The sequence below is a fragment of the Tachypleus tridentatus genome, chromosome 10 (genome assembly GCF_004210375.1).
Source record: "Tachypleus tridentatus isolate NWPU-2018 chromosome 10, ASM421037v1, whole genome shotgun sequence".
Taxonomy (NCBI): domain Eukaryota; kingdom Metazoa; phylum Arthropoda; class Merostomata; order Xiphosura; family Limulidae; genus Tachypleus; species Tachypleus tridentatus.
The window spans coordinates 61,927,594-61,946,419 of record NC_134834.1 but is presented as its reverse complement, the minus strand read 5'-3'; the positions used below and the strand labels follow the sequence as shown (position 1 = coordinate 61,946,419).

Genomic DNA, 18,826 nt, shown 5'->3' with positions numbered 1-18,826 from the left:
GGTAAGAAGAATGACTTGTTAATGCTAGTAATAAATAACTAATTATAACACCACAATGTTATTAGTTAATTAGAAATTCAATGTTTTTCATTACAGCTTCTTCAGAATTGTTCACTAAAATGCAAACCAAAACTGACAGTACAAAACTTAAAATGGTTTAAATAATAAATTACACTAAAGGTTATTATATCAAGACTACAGAGTTATAGATTTGAATAAAATTTATTATTTTGCACCATTTGAAGCTTTGTACTGTTAGTTTTGGTTCATATTTTATTAAATATTCCTGAATAAACTGCAAAGCGAAACGCTGAGTGTCTAATAAAAAAGAATATTTTGGTGTTATAATGTCATTTATTTCTACTTTTATTGTCTTCTATTCACTAATATGCACTACAGAAAGTAAATAAGGAGAATGAATTGCTTCTGTTGAGACTATGTCTGTAAATTTTGTTTTCACTGGATCTTAACTTCAACCATAAAGAACATGATATTTTGAGTTTTGAAAAATTACCTTTATGTAACCAAAGCAGCAGTGGTAAATTATGCCTTCCAGTAAACGAAAGTTGTTTTTAAAAATGTGATTATGTTGTTTTTAAATTATTTTGACCAAAAGTGTACATTCTAGTATAAATACAATTTTATTTGAATCACTGCTTAGATCACAAGCTCCTCAACTTGGGGCCTCATGAAATACACAATACTGTTAAGGTACACAGTATCTATAGATTCATTTGGTGGTAGTGGGTCTTAGTCAGGATGTGGAATTTTCTGGAAGGTCTTAAGCTGAAAAAGTCTGGGAACACCAGATTTAGATAACCTTCATGTCGTCAATAAATTGTTGACACTTTATTTTAATGTTAGCCTTTATTCTAAATGTACAGATTGTTTTTCAAACTACAAAATTCTGTAAAAGAAAGAAATGTTTTGTATACTCAACTACTCAAAAATTATTCTTAAGAAATTCTTATTAACAATTGCTCATAGGATACTGCAATTCCCTTTTTACGACATATCAATGTACTTGCAAATTAAAAGCTGAGGGGAAATTCTGATAAATAAAGAACTCTGAAAACGCAATGTTATATTAAATTTTATAGAGTTAGGGTGAACTTTAATTAATGTTATTTTGTTCATAATAATATGTTTTAAAACAGTATCACTACACTATTTTATTAGAGTGGTTAGCTTCATTTTATAGTTTTGAACAATTTCACCAAAGGGGTAAAATCTAAATGATAATGGTATTAATAAGTTTCATTTTAAAAGAGGGCATATTATTTTTGTTTTTAAGCAAATGAAAAACAAGCTTATATAGATTTTCTAAATCTGAAGTAGTGCTTTCATTGTACCTTCTTGTTAAACCTGTTATCCTGATTCTCAGGTTAAAAATCACTGCATTAAACAAATTTTGTAAAATGTGCAGAAACAACATGCATTTTCACAGTAAAATATTTACTAAAAACAATTACTGCCCCACATCCTGTTGCTACTATTCAGTGGAGATTGTAACAGTCTAAACCAAACTATTAACTCTCATTTGGATCAAAAGAAATAACTAAAAGTTGTAAGATAGAACATTTGTTCTTATCCAAATGTTTTAAATGAACATTATGGAAAATGACTTGTGGCAGAATTAAAACTTAATATTCTATCACTGTAAAGTTTTTGTCCTTAAATTTATGGTTTATATATATATATATTGTGCTTCTTGTCTTGGAAGATCTTAATTTTCTGATGTTTAACATTTTTATGATTTCTGTAGTAGCATACTATTGTTATTTTGTATTCCAATGTAATACTGATAAATGCAATATAGAAATATTATTAGACACAATTTTATGTTTAATTTCTTTCATACACAGAAGAACTTAAAAAGGACAAACACATACCATATTTGCCCAAACATAATATGCACTTTTTTTCATCTGATTACTTCCCAAAAAATTGGCTTTGCATTATGTTTGTACACATTCAACTTTGTTGGGTATTTTACCAGAAGCTACCATCAAAAATCATTAAAGTTTCAAAAAAAGTGTTGCATATCCTGTTCAGTGGGTGATGACATGATGTGGGAATCAAAAGAGAATGGAGTAAAGGTTCAAGTAAGCAGATCTGATGGTAGTAACAATTCTAGTGATAACAAAGATTTCTGTGAAGATTCTTAACAGTGTAGCTTAGCATATTACAATGTATAAACTTTTCAACTGACACATAAAAAAATGTTTAATACATTTATAGTTGTTTACTGTATTTAGAAACAAGTTTAAAACATCTTCAATTTAATCTTTGAAAATTTTGTACACATTATATTTGTGCAAATATGGGAACTGATGAACAAACCAAATAATGAAAACAACTATGAAAAAACATATATTAACTGCTCCACACTTAAAAGAATAGAAAAAAGAAATGTAAACAACAAATTTAAGTATTTTGTAGAAATATATTTTAGGTTTATGGTAATTATTTAATATTAACTGAATATACTAACTATATACATTCTAAATGCATTAGAATCTAATGGTAAAATACAAAGTAACCCAATAAAGTTTTAAATGTTCTTTCTCTTTAAAAATAACAAAAGTTAATCACATATCTATGGCACTTTAAAGGTATAAACGTTTTGAACAACTTATACAAAATACAAAAATTATATTCAGTAAAATCATGTGTCACTTTTTATATTTTAAATTCAGAAATTCCAGAAAAAGTCTATAATCATCACAAAATAGTCATAAAAAATATTTTTCTTGATATAACTAAGAATCTACAACCTATTGCTAGCACCTTTTCTACTTGTGCAAGATTATGATCTGAAAAATTATGTATTACTTTATCCATACTATCAATAAATATTTTGAGATATCCATTTCTTTACATCATTTCACAATGGTTTATATTGTGTAAAGGCAATGTACATATACCAAAATGTAAATCTTAAAATAGGAAATTTCTATTAAAAATACACACAGAAAACTAAATGCTGCTGAATATAATAGAAGTGATTTGTTACACTAGCAACTTCAACAACCAACAGAAATACCGTAAACACGTAAAAAAAATCATAAAAACACACTCAATTTCAATTTCTTGACACATTAAGAATATATCCACAACTATAAAAAAGCATATATCAAATGGAAAGAGAACTGGTACTTAAACCTTCTGCTCAGTGATGACGAGAAACCCATGTTGATATGCAGTTTTGAGAAAACACTTTACATGAGCCGCTTTTCTTACCTTCTGCTGTTTCATGCTGATATGCAGTTACACACTGATCTTACTTGACTGTAACAGCATTAAGCATCTTTGTGCATGTGTGCTTTTTCTGAAGGTAACATTTTCACTTTGCCATTTCCTAACTTTATTCAGTTTAAATGCAATATAATATATTGATAAAATATAAAAAGTGACATATATTTAAGTACTAATTTTAAATTAAGAAAGTCCAGAAATGTTATAATTATATAACAGCTAAATATGTGCAACAAGTCTTTGACAGAGAAGGTTTTAACTATTACAGCAACTAAGATTTGTGTTTTTTTATTAAAGACATCCAGAAACTACCACTTTCAGAAAGACTTATTCTGGATTATTCTTTCTAAAATCACAACCAACCCCAAAACATTTTTCTTTATGAACTGTTATTGGAAAATACTTGTACTACACTTTTTAAAATCTTTTTACAGTAACCACTGTGAGACAATCTAGATATAGCTAATTATTTGATACTAGGACTATTTAAAACTTAGTTAATAACACTATCAAACATGCACACTCTTCAGTAATGTAGAAAGTAAAACTATTTGAACATTTTATGTTACAGTTCTGAAATTAATTATCCATAAAAGTACTGATAGTAAAAAAATTCTTTATAATTTTGCCACACAAGACAAACTTTACACATTAAAGGCTTATTTACTACTGAACTGGAAAAAAAAATTTACAAAAACTACAGATCTCCTGAAAAAGTTTAGTCTATCAAAAAAAAATATTTATGAAAAATTGATTACTATAAGACTTCAATAAAATTCTGTACAAGTCCAGATTTCCCTAATAGGTTTGATATAAAAGTTAGGAAATCCTAGAAATTGTATGGTTAGAAAAACTGAAACAGTAAAGAAAAATTATTCAAAGTGCAAAATGATTTTTTTTCCTTTATAACAGAAAAAGCATTTCTTCAGAACTTAATATTTTTGTATTCTCAATGAATCAAAAAGATATCAACCCATGAAGTACACTACAATATAAGTATGTATACTGTAAGTGTCATTCTCACAACATTAAATTATTTTGATGAAATCAAATATCTTGGATGAAAAACTTTAGTGCCAGGTGCAACTGTATATAAATACAAGTCACATATTTATATATATATATCTTTTCACACAGAACTAGTATACATTTAATAGAAATATTTTAAAGTATTCGTTTGTAAATCACTGAATGTTACCCATAGCACCTGTATTACATCTCTTGCTTTGAAAACCAATTTAACTAGAACCTCAAGCAATGAATAATAAATGTTAAATTCCAGCAGAAAATATTTTTGTAGTTGTTGTGAAACACTATACCAAACACTTTTATGCTAACTGTTCCTTTATAATCTCTATCCAGGTGTCAGTGATAGCAATTACACTGAGGCTATTCTTTCTATCTTCAAAAGCATTTTCAACCATAAATTATTAACATTTAAGTTCAGGTTTTGATTTCTTAATACAAAAAATATTCCTAGTTCTTAATTTTTTGTAACACACTACACTTAAATTCTTTCCACTTTTTATTCCATCAAAATCAGTAACTAGATGTTATAAAAGCTTTAAGAATTAGACAAACCTGGCTGAACATGCTCTTATTAATGTAATTTATGAATTGAATTTTTCACTTTTTAATAAAAGCTATAAATTGATAATACAGGTTTAACAAGCAAATAAACAGTTGTGAATACTTCATGTTAAATCTTCCTCATTTTATTTTTTTAAGTTGTAAGTCTTTTTATCAAACAAAAAGTCTTAATTTTGGAACAAAATAGTTTCTAAATTTGAGGGGTGTATCATTGTAGAATTACTTAATATTTGTGTTGCTAACAAGTAACTGGAAAAAAAAAATATATATATATATATATACACACACACACACTCTCTCAACTTCTTTATATAATAAATGATGATCACTAGCAATATGACAAATTCTGTATATTAAAATATTGTTTAATTACATTCAAAGTTATAAATCTATCAGTATGGCTAAAGAACTCTGAATGTGTTGGTTTATCATCAAAATTAAAAACATCCAGATATAAAAAATCTCTCTCTCCTTAACTACAATTTTAATGTCATGGAACCAATTGTTTAAATAACCCAAAAAAGTTTTATAAATGCCTTTTCTTAAAAAAAAAAAAAAGAGTGATCCAAATACTTATGGCATTTTATAGGTATAATATTCTGGATAATTTTTAACCATAATTTCTCAAGATAACACAAAACACAAGTTAGCTAAACTATAAATGCTAATTCTTGTCCCATTGCTATTCCATTTATTTTTTCATCAATTCTGTTCTTAACATTGGTTTCTAATTTCGTGCAAAACTACATGACTGCTAGTCAGTCATCCCTAAATTAGCAGCATAAGGCTAGAGGGAAAGTGGCTAGTCATCACCACCCACCACCAACTCTTGAGCTACTCCTTTACCAATGAATAGTGGGATTGACTGTCACATTATAATATCCCCATGGTTGAAAGGATGAGCATGTTTGGTGTGACGGGAATTTGAACCTACAACCCTCAGATTATGAGTTGAGTGCCTTAGCCACCTGGCCATGCCAGGCATGTCCTTAACTTTAAATATCATTTCATTGTTTCTATCTTAATTATTTCAATTGATACATAATTTTTTTTAATAAAATCTCAAACAAATTTGTAATATTATAATCAGCATTTAATTGAATTACTTCATGTAATGGCATGTTAATATATAAAGATTTATATAGAAACTAGCATAATGTATCCAGTCACCAGAGTAAGATCATTCTCAACAAAAGTTCCCTGAAACAATAGACAACCTATGTTTAAAAATCCCAATATTTCAAATTGCAGGTCTGATAGGAAAGCCATTTTAATGTAATTTTGTTAAGCAATACAAAATTCCACAATAAGAGCCAAAATGTTTAATGTTTATAAACAGTATCATTACTGACACTAACTATGTGGAAGTTGATCCTGTTTATATTAAAGATGAGTCTATATTTAATTCACAAAATTTAGTTGCATATGTTGACACTTCTAATAATTTATTTTCACAGTTACATAACTGAGAATCTTCAACCTCTTGCTAACACTTGCTTTCTACTAATTTAAAATTGTCTGAAAAAATTATCCAAACCATCTATCAATGTTTTGAGATATCCATTTCTTTACCTGTATAAATTTAATCTTCTTTAACAGACTACTTCATCCCAAGTCAACGTACAAATTCAAACACGATAACACTTCTAAAATCATTAATCAATAAACTGAAGTTGTTGTTTTTTCCTAGTTTATTATTTTAGTTTAAGTCTAATTTCATCATTCAAAAAGTTATTTTGAATCTCTTGGTAATTAATTGTTACTTAGATTTCCATGGCATACTTTGAATTGTAAAAGTTTTAATATTAGGCATAACTATTTACATTATTTTTAGAACTCAAGATGTAACCAACCTGATTTCTAGTAATTTAAAACAGACCTTCTCTCAATGCCAAAAATGCTGTAAAGTATGGTTATTATTATATCTATTCAGTAAATTCACTGAAAAATAAAAATTTTGTTTTTTATACTAAGGATAAAAAGACAAATTATTAAAAGAACAAATAACACCATACATCTATGCTGTTTACACTTGCAGCATTTATAATCAACCTAGTTCATTTAAATACCCTCACTCACCAGTCAATTTATAGTGAATATGAAGGAACAGTATTAAGTCTCTTTGCAATAAAAAAAAACAAACTAAATTTTAAATTTGGATTTGGGCATTCCTATGACCAATTCTCAAAGGAAATTGAAACCTATTCATTTCTAACCAATTTTTGTTTTTTAATAAATGTTTAATTAATATTTTTAATCATTCATTTTGTGAATAATTTGACTTTGTAATGAAAAATATATTTTAGTGTACAGTTAATTTCTCATAAGCCTTAGTACTTTTTTTTCTCCCCAATTCATTGATTCCACTAACTGATTCTACAAATGACTATGACAAACATAAAATATATATATATATATGTACAAATAACTAAAAGCAGATATGGTTATCAAACCTCACTGACTTAAGATTCCATCAGAGTTAAATTTCTTTAAAAGCATTATTAATTGTGACTTTAGTTGTTTCACTGTTCAGATAATGGAATTAAACGTTTAACTTGCAGTATTTTTCTTGGACTTCTTACATATTGTACATTTCTCTACTGCTCCAAAATATCAACTGCACTTAGAAGTTTCAAATGTTAATTTAGGATTATGCAGACTACTCAAACACTATGGGCATTCATCCCATTCTCTTACAAGATGAAATATTAAATGTTTTTGAGATACAGGATACAAGAAATCTATACATGACACTTTCAAAAAGACTAAACACTAGTTAACAGAAACAGACTGAAAATGTTCTATGATGTATATCTTACTGAATGATTTTTGAAATTAAGGTTTTTTACCCCTTGACAGATAAAGAAATAGCTGGCTTAACTTTTTATCAGCACACCCTTGAAAAGTTATGTTGTGTAACAACTGAGCACAAAATTACCATTATAGTAAGCTCTGGATTGAAGTCTCAAAAACCAATCATATTACAAATTTTACTCGGGTAAGCATGCGAACAACATAAAATATATGTATTTTATATCATCAAGTTGAGAAATTACAAATTTACATTGTTCCTCAACATACAAATAAGTAGTATTAAATCATTTCCGATACAATCAATGTATAAAAAACTGCCAAAGTTTTTACACTCCTATATTCAAGTCATTATCTACCAATATAATGATGAAATTACTACAATACTGCAATATTTAACTTAAAGAAAACTGAAAGTATGCATTGTGGTTTATCTTGAGTCCAATCAGACCCTAACATAAATGTATCCTTAGAGTAAAAATCCAATAAGCAACTTATTTACAACACTTATCAAACAAGAATTTTATAAAATAAATAAGGCATTATAAACAGCCATCACAGAGAACACATGCTTACTGCAGTGTTCTCTATAATAAAAAAAAAAGGAACCAGATGGATACCATACTACTTAGATAAATTATCCTCTACAACAACCTCTTCAATGAGATAAATATTTAGAAATTTATTTCATATGTTATAGGGTGAACTGGTTTTATAGTGACAGTCAATGATAATATTGGATCAGCATGGACATTAGATAAATATTAGATTATAGCTGTATACTTCATTTGTTTATTTCAGAAACAACAGTGTCATACTGATCCAAGGTTTCTGTTTGACAATTACATTAATTGATATAAATTTGTAATGACTATGTAAAAAGATATAAAACCAAGAAGGTTGTTGGGGTCCACATGGACCCCAGGTGTGCTGATGAGGGTTAAGAAAGCATATCTTTATTTACATAAATGTACATTAAATATAAAATTGTTATTCTACTTGAATAAAAAACATATCAACTGAGAAAGTAATCCAACCAGGTTACACAATCATGCAAGATATGTCTAACAACAAAGCCATGATGTGTCTTATGATCTAACTACATGTATAACATTTACCATTTGACAATTCTGCTGACTAAGCGAGAACATGGGAAAAAGTGTAAATGTCATACAATAACATTTATTACACAAGAGGTTTGAAATTAATACATTACAAAACCTGTAGTAAGCTCAGCAAAGTAAATCATTCAATTATAATTTAGTGTGATATTTATATAGTAAAGGTCATTCAAATAAATATTATTTATTCAAAAGTTTAATTAATACTAGAATATTTTACATTACTATGCATAAAGTAATACTGAAATTGTGAGAAAATATCATACATTCTCAAATAGTTAGTTTCAAGCTTTCATTAAACAATGATAACTGTGACAATTTTGGGTATTCTTACAATATATACATTCATCTAGCCATATTGTGCAGGTTTTCTTCAAAAAATGCAATGAAGTTAGTCCTAGTTGCATTTTTTTTTCACATATAAATAACTTTTTGTACATAAAAAAGCATCCCAATCTGTTAGTCTCTACAAGTTTTAGTTAGATTTTTTTTATTATTGTAACTAACTATATTTTCTAAACACTACATGGTAACTAAATAATTTTAATCTTATTTGTTGCTTTCAACCTTGCTGTCTACATAATCTAAGTATTCCTTTCCAATAGTCAGCATACACAAAGATGTAGATACAGCAAATGCAGTGCGTACCATTACATTCTCTGGTAGTAAAGTCTTTGTTACTGCCCACAACAAAACAGATCCAAAGTTGAAAAGTAAAGCACCATAGACACTGTACATGGTCCTATAGTAAGTAGAAGCCTCTGCCAAGTGATGACGAGTGTACAAGTACAAACCTGATCCCAAATGAGAGTTGAAAAGCAGACTATTTGCCACAGCTATACTTCGTCTTGGGAAAAGCCTTTAAAACATAATCAAATTATATTTTTAATCATTTTGATTTATAAAACTGTTTAAACTTAATGACTATAAATAATGTAAATAGGAGATCAGATTACTCTAAAAAATCTTTATTTAAAGTCCACATTGAGAAGGTGCAATCCCCTTGCTTAAAATCAAAAGTAAGGACTTAACATAAAAATATTTTTTTCATAGATCTTACAAATAATGTAAATGGAAGTCAACATTGAACAAAACATACTTAAAATCTTTTTCTACTTAATACTGAGTAAATTATTTATATTATAAAACAAATGCAAAGTATAAAATTATTCTAATATTACATGAAACATAGAAACTCAATCTTGTAACAAAATTCCTTTCAGTTCTCCCTCCAAAAAGATCTTTTACCCTTCTTAACATATTTCCACACACCAAGTACATGGCATCCATCAGTTGTGAAACTAATTTTCCACTTAGTGGCCCAGTCATAAAAATTCTACAAGACCTTTTGACAAAGTGAAATACTATTATCTTTGTTTCTTATTCATATTCTACTCAGTATTTATCATTCCTCTGTGTTGCTTTGAACCACAATTATCAAATCAATTTCTCAATTATCATTTAATTTTTCAAACTGTTTTCGATATTTTCCTTGTTAACTTTTCAAGTTTATTTTTGATTGTTATCACAATTACAACACTTATAAACTGTCGAATATAGAAGAAAAACCAAATGTCCCAAAACATCCTAGATATTTTCAAAAACATAACTTTCACAATAAAACAGAAACATGAATTTCTACCCCAGTTAACTACACCTTAGCTCAAATTTTTATTATTACTTTATCATTATGCCTAATCTTAATCCTATAACATTAACCGTACAAGTAGTATCTGACTGCACTAGTTGTAGAGTTACTGGTTAAGCCTAGTTTGTGGCACCTTGTGGTAACTTACATAATGTCAGGTAAACAACTTATACCTGTACATTCTCAACACTTTAACTACATACTACAATGCTACTTGATTTAATGAATCAGCATTAATTGGTTGTTTTTAAATGCAAAGTTACACAATGGGCTATCTGTGTTGTTGTGCTCATCACAGGTATTGAAGAAATGTAGTTTTACTGCTGTTTTGTTCAGTAAAAACAGTTAATTCACACATTTCACAGATTACACCACACAGTTCCTAATCTGACCATATACAATTACAAATGAATGAGACAGAGAGGATACAACCTCGTTATTCATCTTAACAAACATTCCAAATTAGAAAAGTGTTATTTAACTTTAACTGTGTATGTTCATTACGTAACATGTGGTTACAGTACTACTAAATCCTATATAATTTCATAGGGATTATAATATTGGTGCCCATTTGTAGTTTAACTTAGTCTTGCCTGGGATTCGTAACTGTATGCAAACTTAAGTTTGTTCTTATTCCTTTGGAGCTTGTCCTACTGTAAACATAAGCATTCATACAAGAACACATCAGAAACAAAACCATCACGAATAACACACAAAGAAATCAAAAACTTCATTTTATAAATTATAATGCTTGTTCAATTTTGCATACCTTGTTGAAATTTCAGGGATGAATACGGTAACTGAAAATATAGAATAACTCAAGGATCCTGCTAGAGGTACGTAATGTGAATATACATTATAAGGAGTAAATGGTTTTATCTGGGGTACTTGTTTCATAACCCAATCTCGTAACACCCAAAAAAATCCATTTCCAACGTTCGAGTTATTTTCGTTTTCCTTCTCTTTATCTGCCATTTTTGTCTTTAGCTCCGTCTAGACGAAATTTAATTTTGTTACAAATAATGATAAAAGAAATAAATATATTATCACGCCATTGTGTTTTCATAGTACAAAGCCACATCATGAAGTATTTGCATTATTTTCACTACGAAATTTTGATACTTTCTGGAAATGAGTTTTCACACTAATTCAATAACTTCTATCGCATTGATTTGGACTACTACTCTGGTTATTATGGCGCTTGAGTCGCAATCTGGGGGGTGCCACAGATTCAAATATCCATCATCGAATGTGTTCGCCTTTATCGCCGTATGGGTGTTCTAATGTTACAATCAATCGCACTATTAGTAGCTAAAAGAGCAACCCAAGAGTGGCTGTGGGTGGTGCTGACTAACTCCCTCGAAAATATCGCTGCTAAATTATTGACAGCTAGCACAGATACGGCAGAGTACCTTTACGCAAAATATGAAACAAACCAAACCAATTTATATCGCCATAATGTAAAGCATTAAACAGAGAAACTCCCAGCCGTGAGGGCGTTATAATGTTACGGTCAATCCCACTAGTCGTTGGTAAAAGAGTAGCCCAAGAGTTGGCGGTGGGTGGTGATGACTAGCTGCCTTTCCTCTAGTCTTACACTGCTAAATTAGGGACGGCTAGCACAGATAGCCCTCGAGTAGCTTTGTGCGAAATTCCAAAAAACAAACAATCATTGTAATTACATTTAGTGTTTGACGTAAATTTTAAAATAGGATATCAGTAGCACGATTTAATGATTACATATGTAATGCAACAAATGTATATGCTCAAAGTGATCTAAAATATAACAAACTATTATTAAAATTAATTATCGAGTTCTCTTTACTTATTTGTCTTGTTTGTTTGCTGATGAGTATGTCAAAAAACGATAGACTGTTTTGTTCCCCTATTTCCATAGTGAAGTGGTTTCTTAAAACATCTCAATTCCGTAGGCAAAAGAATCCATTGATTCTTCTTAAATAGAAGATTTGTTTGTAAACTTTTGTGAGAATGTTTTTAAAGTGATCGGTCCAGGTTAGTTTTCTGTTGAATGTTATTATGATGGAGGAGAATTGAAGCTCTGTATTCATCAGTTTAAGTTTGACTTTTGGAATATATTTGTTTTTCCTGGCGATTTTACGTTTGAAGATTATGCCTTGAGTTTTGGTTGCATTAAGTGCTACGCGCCAGGTGCTACACCAGGTGGTTATACTGTTAAGGGTGGTTTGAGCTTTCAAGATTGCTAGCAGAGGCTCATGTGACGTGCTCATTACTGCTATATCATCAGCGTATTGAAAGGGATTGGTATTCGTTAACTTCGGGATTGGAGTGTCATTAACAAACATGACATATAAAAGAGGACTAAGTACAGATTCTTGGAGAATGCCTGCTGTTCTATTATCTAAGAAGCTTAAGATCTATCTTGTTAAGGTTGGCGGGATGTTGAACTTAAGAATTTTATCCTTGAGGCCTTGATGCCATACTGAATCCTGAAGAAAAAGGCGGGAACTTTCGAAACGTCGTCCTCTACCCTTGTTTCTTAAGATGAGATACAAGCCATCTTTCTAAAAAAAGGGAACTCCAAAATTGTTTGACCACCTAAAAGCACTGTTAACTTATCACTATTCTCAGGATTATACCAGTTTTTTGGAAGCTTGCTAATATACTAATGTTCCATAAGGAAGGAAAGCCAGCAAATAAACCTAATAGCTACCGACCAATCAGTCTGACCAGCTGTGTAGGCGAATTTCTTGAAAGAATAATCAGTAACAGACTCTCCACATTCTTGGAGATAACATCAAAATTACCAGAAGAATAAAATGGATTCAGGAAAGTTAGACAAACAACTGACCGCTTAGTCAGACTAACCGAAAAAATAATAGATAGCTTTAACAAAAAACAATGCACTGTCGCCTGCTTTCTTGACATTTAGAAACCATTTGACACTGTATGGCACAATGAATGAAATGGAATTATTCACTGGTTATCTAACCTTTTTAGAAAATAGAAAATGTAGAGTAACGGTAGAAGATACCTTTTTTAGTACTTTACTCCAGAAGCTGGTGTCCCTCAGGGAGGGGTGGTTAGCCCTATACTCTTCATCATATACGTAAACAATATGCCATTAAAGGATCCTAATCATGGATTATCCTCACAGTTCACTGATGATGTAGCAGTCTGGAAAAGTGCCACAACACCAATAATACCAGCCACATATATACAACCGCAACTAAATAGAATAAGCGAATACTGTCAAAAATACAGCAAAAACACAACTAGTCGCATTTACCAAGCTGACAAAGTGCAAAAAACTACAGTCTGAAATATATATGAATGGAACACTACTTCAGACTGCCACATCGGCAGAATTTCTTGGTCTAACCTATGATTCAAAATTAACATAGATTAACCATATAAACGAAATTAAAAATAAAGTTTAGCGAAGACCCAACTACACTAGGAGTCTAACTGATAAGAATAGTGGAGCATCAATAGACAACATACTAAAAATTCACAAAACATACATTAGACCAGTAATCGACTATGCAGCTTCAACATGGATAAAACCAAACTACAGACAATCCAAATCACACTCCCCACAACAGCATATAGAGTTCCCAGAACAAAATCATCTCAATTTATATATAAATATTCAAACATACCAACCATACCAGATAGACTCCTACATAATACAATAACGTACTGTGATAAAAATTGGATGAAAAACGTATTACTATGCAAACTAGACAAGTACCTTATACATGATGAAGTTAGTCCTGAACACCCCTTCCCGATCAATATATATTTTAAACGTAAAAACATAATAATAAATAAAAATACATATATATATATATATAATAATAATAAAAAATATAAATAAAAAATAACAAACAAAGCGCTACCAACAAACTAGACATCTTACTGACAGGGCAAAAAAATATCTATATCAATACATGGACATTGCCGTGAAAAGGATCGGAGTAATTCAGCTCGCTCTGACCCATAAAGCAGTAACTAAAACCATCCAACACTGCATGACCACATAAGTAAAGGAGGAAGAGGTAAAAAAGCACCTGACCCTCCAGGGTACGTACATATCATACCCAAACCCCAATAGGCAGTTGCTGTCCGTTCTACAAAGTTTACTCAAAACCTAAAATACTTTACTATTTCCATAAAATATGCTTAATTTTATGTAAATATTATTTAGAAAGTCAAATGTCCACTAAAAACAAAATATGATATTAAACTGATAATATTTCTGATGAATTAAGCCATTTTATAGCAATTCTCGATAAGTTGGTAATGCGTCACGACGTTGTACCAGATGTCATCTTAATATGTAAGAAAATGTTTATTTCAGTGTTAATTTGTATGAAAGAAATATGAGATCTTCATGTAACTGTTTTATGCAGTCATATCACATGTTTTCTACTTTCTGTATTTCTGTATAAATATTCAACACAATTAATCACTTAGTTTCTCATTGTAATGAAGGCAACAAGTGATCCAGAAAGTTATCAACATTACATCGTTCTAGATTTTTGTGTCTCTGTTTTCCTTAATAGGTGAAGTCTCCTGTACCTGCAATGATGTTTTAGCATTAGATAAAACATCTGGATTGAACAGGTTAGCACTGATTATAGCGTTGATTGACAGAAAGAGCCAACCAATATTGTCAACAGCAAACAAAGGTCATGAGGTAATGCTGTTAAATGAGCAAAGAAAGGAATTTTCTAGACCTTAACGTGCTCTCTTGATTCATTTCTCCATTTAGGAGGAAGAGGTGGAATATCAAAGTTGACCCTCCCAAATCCTGTTGAAGTCGTTGTAGCTTCCACTAAATGAACTACTGAGAAAAGGATGGTCCGCTTGTCAATGTGGTTTTCTATTTATTTGTTTAAAATAATAAGTAATTGATTTGTTTAAAACCTGCCCAGACTCGTTATTTTCACACTAAAGGGAAACATTTCCCCAAAAATTAAAGTTTCTAGGCGAATCCTGCTTTTATTATAAGTTAATCTTTCTAATACTGTCTCCCAGCGTCACAGCGGTATGTCTTAAGACATAATTCTAGAAATCGAGTTTCGGTATCTTTGGTGGGCATAACATAGTATCCAGTTGTGTAGCTTTGTGCTTAATTACATGCAAACAAACATTTCTAATACTTCTCGATAAACTGGTTTCATCTGCGAATACAACAAAATATATTTGACTCTATATATCTAGGTAATAAAGGCATAATGTGAAAGGACCAGGACTTATGTGGAGAATAAGTACATATTCAAACATAGTGTTACAAAAAAAATCTTTTATTCAGTGTCGTAGCTACAAAAGATGACCCCCCATGATAAAATGTAGCTGAATCCTTACATTTATTTTCTTATAATTGTAGTTATGATTTTTTCATCTTAACGTAAAATTCAAAATTAAACCGAACTTAAAATTCCATCTAGTGTTTATTTTCGAATTATAAATCAACTAAGTTTCGGCCCGGTTAGTTTACTAATTGGTTTAACTAAGAGAAGTAGGTAGTAGCACGCATGATGAAACTTTACTTACTATATTTCCTTCATGATAGCACAAACTACTTGTAGATGCACAAGCGAAGGTACTCACTCTACGTTTTCATTTCTCTGAAAGTTTTTACTCCACGGTAAGTGTGCTATTGTTGAGTTGAAACAAACTAAATTGTTTGTGCCTTTCTTTCGTCTATAATTAAACTGTCAGGTCCTTCGCCGCCTACCCTTCCCACAATTACCGGCATATTTACGCCATTGTTCTTGCCGTACGCGAAGGTGTCAATGATTTGCTTTATTTATTTTGAGGATATAGCGAGCAGATGATTAAGTAATATATATATATATATATATAGTGTGAGATGAGAATGCTAAGACAGAGTAGAGGTGGAATAAAGTTACAAAAAGGAATTAAACGCAAAGTTAATTGTCATAGGAGTAGAAGGCTTAATGGCCAGTATAGGCCTAACCGTTGAAATGTTGGAGTAAGATTTCGCCAAAGAGAGTTCTAAAGTAATTGAAGTAGCCTCTGTGGGATTTGAGAAATAGGCAGACGATTTCGGAAATACAAAGAGAGAGGGAAAAGGAGTAGATGATTTTAGAAGTATAAGATACAATCATTGTAACTCGGCGATAGAGTAAGTGAAGCATCCTCGGTTTGTGTGGCGACATTAATATAGAAAAATAGTTTGGCTTGCTAGCCGAAATTCTGAAGCAATTGAATAGGCCTAAGTGGACTTTCGACAAGAAGAAAACTACATTTAGAGTTTATGATATGCCTGTCATCTCTATACTGTAAAGAAGCTGCTGTATATACATTTAATTAACTCCGAATAATTACATATATTATTTTGAAATCAAGTAGACAGAGTATTGTTCGTCGATTTCTGAATTTATTGCCAACAAGCCATAGGTATCTAGTGTTGAAGAAACCTTAGCTCAACAGACTCATAAATATTTAACTTTCTATATATATTTCTATTAAAAAGTAGTTTTGACATACAGCAATTCCTGATTATTATATGCACTACTACGAAACATGCAATGTTAATCTACTTTTTTTTAAACAAATTTTACTCTTATATATGTTTATTAGGCTTAAAGTGTTTTTTGTGTTCTTTTTTGCCATTTGATGAATGTATCAGATACTACTTATATTTTATTAATACCCTATTGTACTGCTCTGTACATGCATGTTACATATTTAACATTCGCAATGTCTCCACTTTTTCTTTTGGACCATTTTTATCGTTTTGTGTTTCTGTATTGATTACATGCCAAAGAGTTTGTAATCAGAAAAAAAAAATTGACAATAAAACACCGAAATATTCCAAATTCCTCATTTTGAATGTTTTATACGTTTGATATTGAAAATATCAGAAAGAAATATGGCGCTGACGGCCATGTTGAATAACTATGAATGGAAAAAAAAGTAGCCAAAAGTGTCAGAATAGCATCCATCGAATTTTTAATAAGTACATCCTAATTAATAAGAAACAACAATAAAGCCTTTGATTACCATACTGCAAGTTTCATCTTAGCTTATTTCTAGCTTTTCATAAAGCACAGAAGACTCAGCGAAACGAAATTTCAGTTTAAAACAAGACAATTCTGCTAACCATATACTTATTATTTAATATAAATATTAGTTATCTGTGCGTGAAATGAAACAATTTAGTGATATTTCTATTTGTATGTGAGTTTTGAAGTAGTTTAAATTGGTGTATATGAAAATGTTCTACTACAAAATGTGCGCTACGAGTTCTTTATGTCTTTGTATAAAATGTTATATTGGTCAGATGTCTCAACAATTTATTGTTTTGTTTTGGGAATTTCGCACAAAGCTACTCGAGGGCTATCTGTGCTAGCCGTCCCTACTTTAGCAGTGTAAGACTAAAGGGAAGGCAGCTAGTCATCACCACCCACCGCCAACTCTTAGGCTACTCTCTACCAACGAATAGTGGGATTGACCGTAAAATTATACACTCCCACGGCTGGGAGAGCGAGCATGTTTAGCGCGACGCGGGCGCGAACCCGCGACCTTCCGATTACGAGTCGCACGCCTTACGCGCTAGGCCATGCCGGGCCCCAACACCAATTTATTACAGGCTAAGTGTATTGTGTTTACGTTTCTACGTGAACCGAAACCTTTTACAGAAACACGTAGTATTTTGTAAACACAAAGGCATAATACGTATTTTACTTCATTTTATGTCACATCAAAATCTGTTTTGAATAACGTTACTTTTGTGATTTCACTTGCTTTATTGAAAATAAGACAGCATTTATAAAATTTAGAATACAGGATATTCGATCACATGATACCATTTGGCAAAACAAAAACCTGGTGAGCGTTTCATTTTTTTAAAAATTTAACTTGTGTGATATAATAGAAAAATCTAACTTATAATCTTTATCTCTTAGCAGAAGAATCATAAAGCTTATATATACACAATACTAGTTATCCAGTCAGAAGGTGCACAAAAGTATGTCATTTGTTCATTCTGTTTAATTTCTATAACCCATATCTTAAGAAAACTATTTTAGAAAGTCTTCATTTTATATTTTCATTTTGGTAAGTTTCATTATATTAACTTTAATGAGCTCCTCGTCTCGTTTTGAATTACCTAAAATTTGAAGTTCGATTACCTGCAATTGACAAAGTACAGACAATAATAGTGTAGCTTTGCATTATGAAAACAAAAATAACAACCTCTTATATTCTGATTGTATAAATATATATCAGGGAGCGCAGCGCGCAGAGAAACTTCTAATGTAAACAAATGTCGGGGAATGGGAGCCAAAATACAAGTATGAACGTCCCCCCTGGTACAGCGGTAAGTCTACGGATTTACAACGCTAAAATCAGGGGTTCGATTCCCCTCGATGGACTCAGCAGA

At 30.6% G+C, this 18,826-nt stretch overlaps 1 protein-coding gene across 1 annotated transcript; it reads right to left on the bottom strand.

Annotated features, from left to right (window-relative positions):
- Positions 1-5,395: 5,395 nt before the first annotated feature.
- LOC143229410 (uncharacterized) lies at positions 5,396-11,428 on the bottom strand. Its single transcript, XM_076461722.1, has 2 exons — positions 11,198-11,428; positions 5,396-9,639 (listed from the first exon to the last, which is right to left on the bottom strand). Exons 1-2 carry the CDS (start codon positions 11,401-11,403, stop codon positions 9,330-9,332), a joined length of 516 nt encoding a protein of 171 aa, XP_076317837.1. The 5' UTR covers positions 11,404-11,428; the 3' UTR covers positions 5,396-9,329.
- Between the last annotated feature and the right edge of the window lie 7,398 nt (positions 11,429-18,826).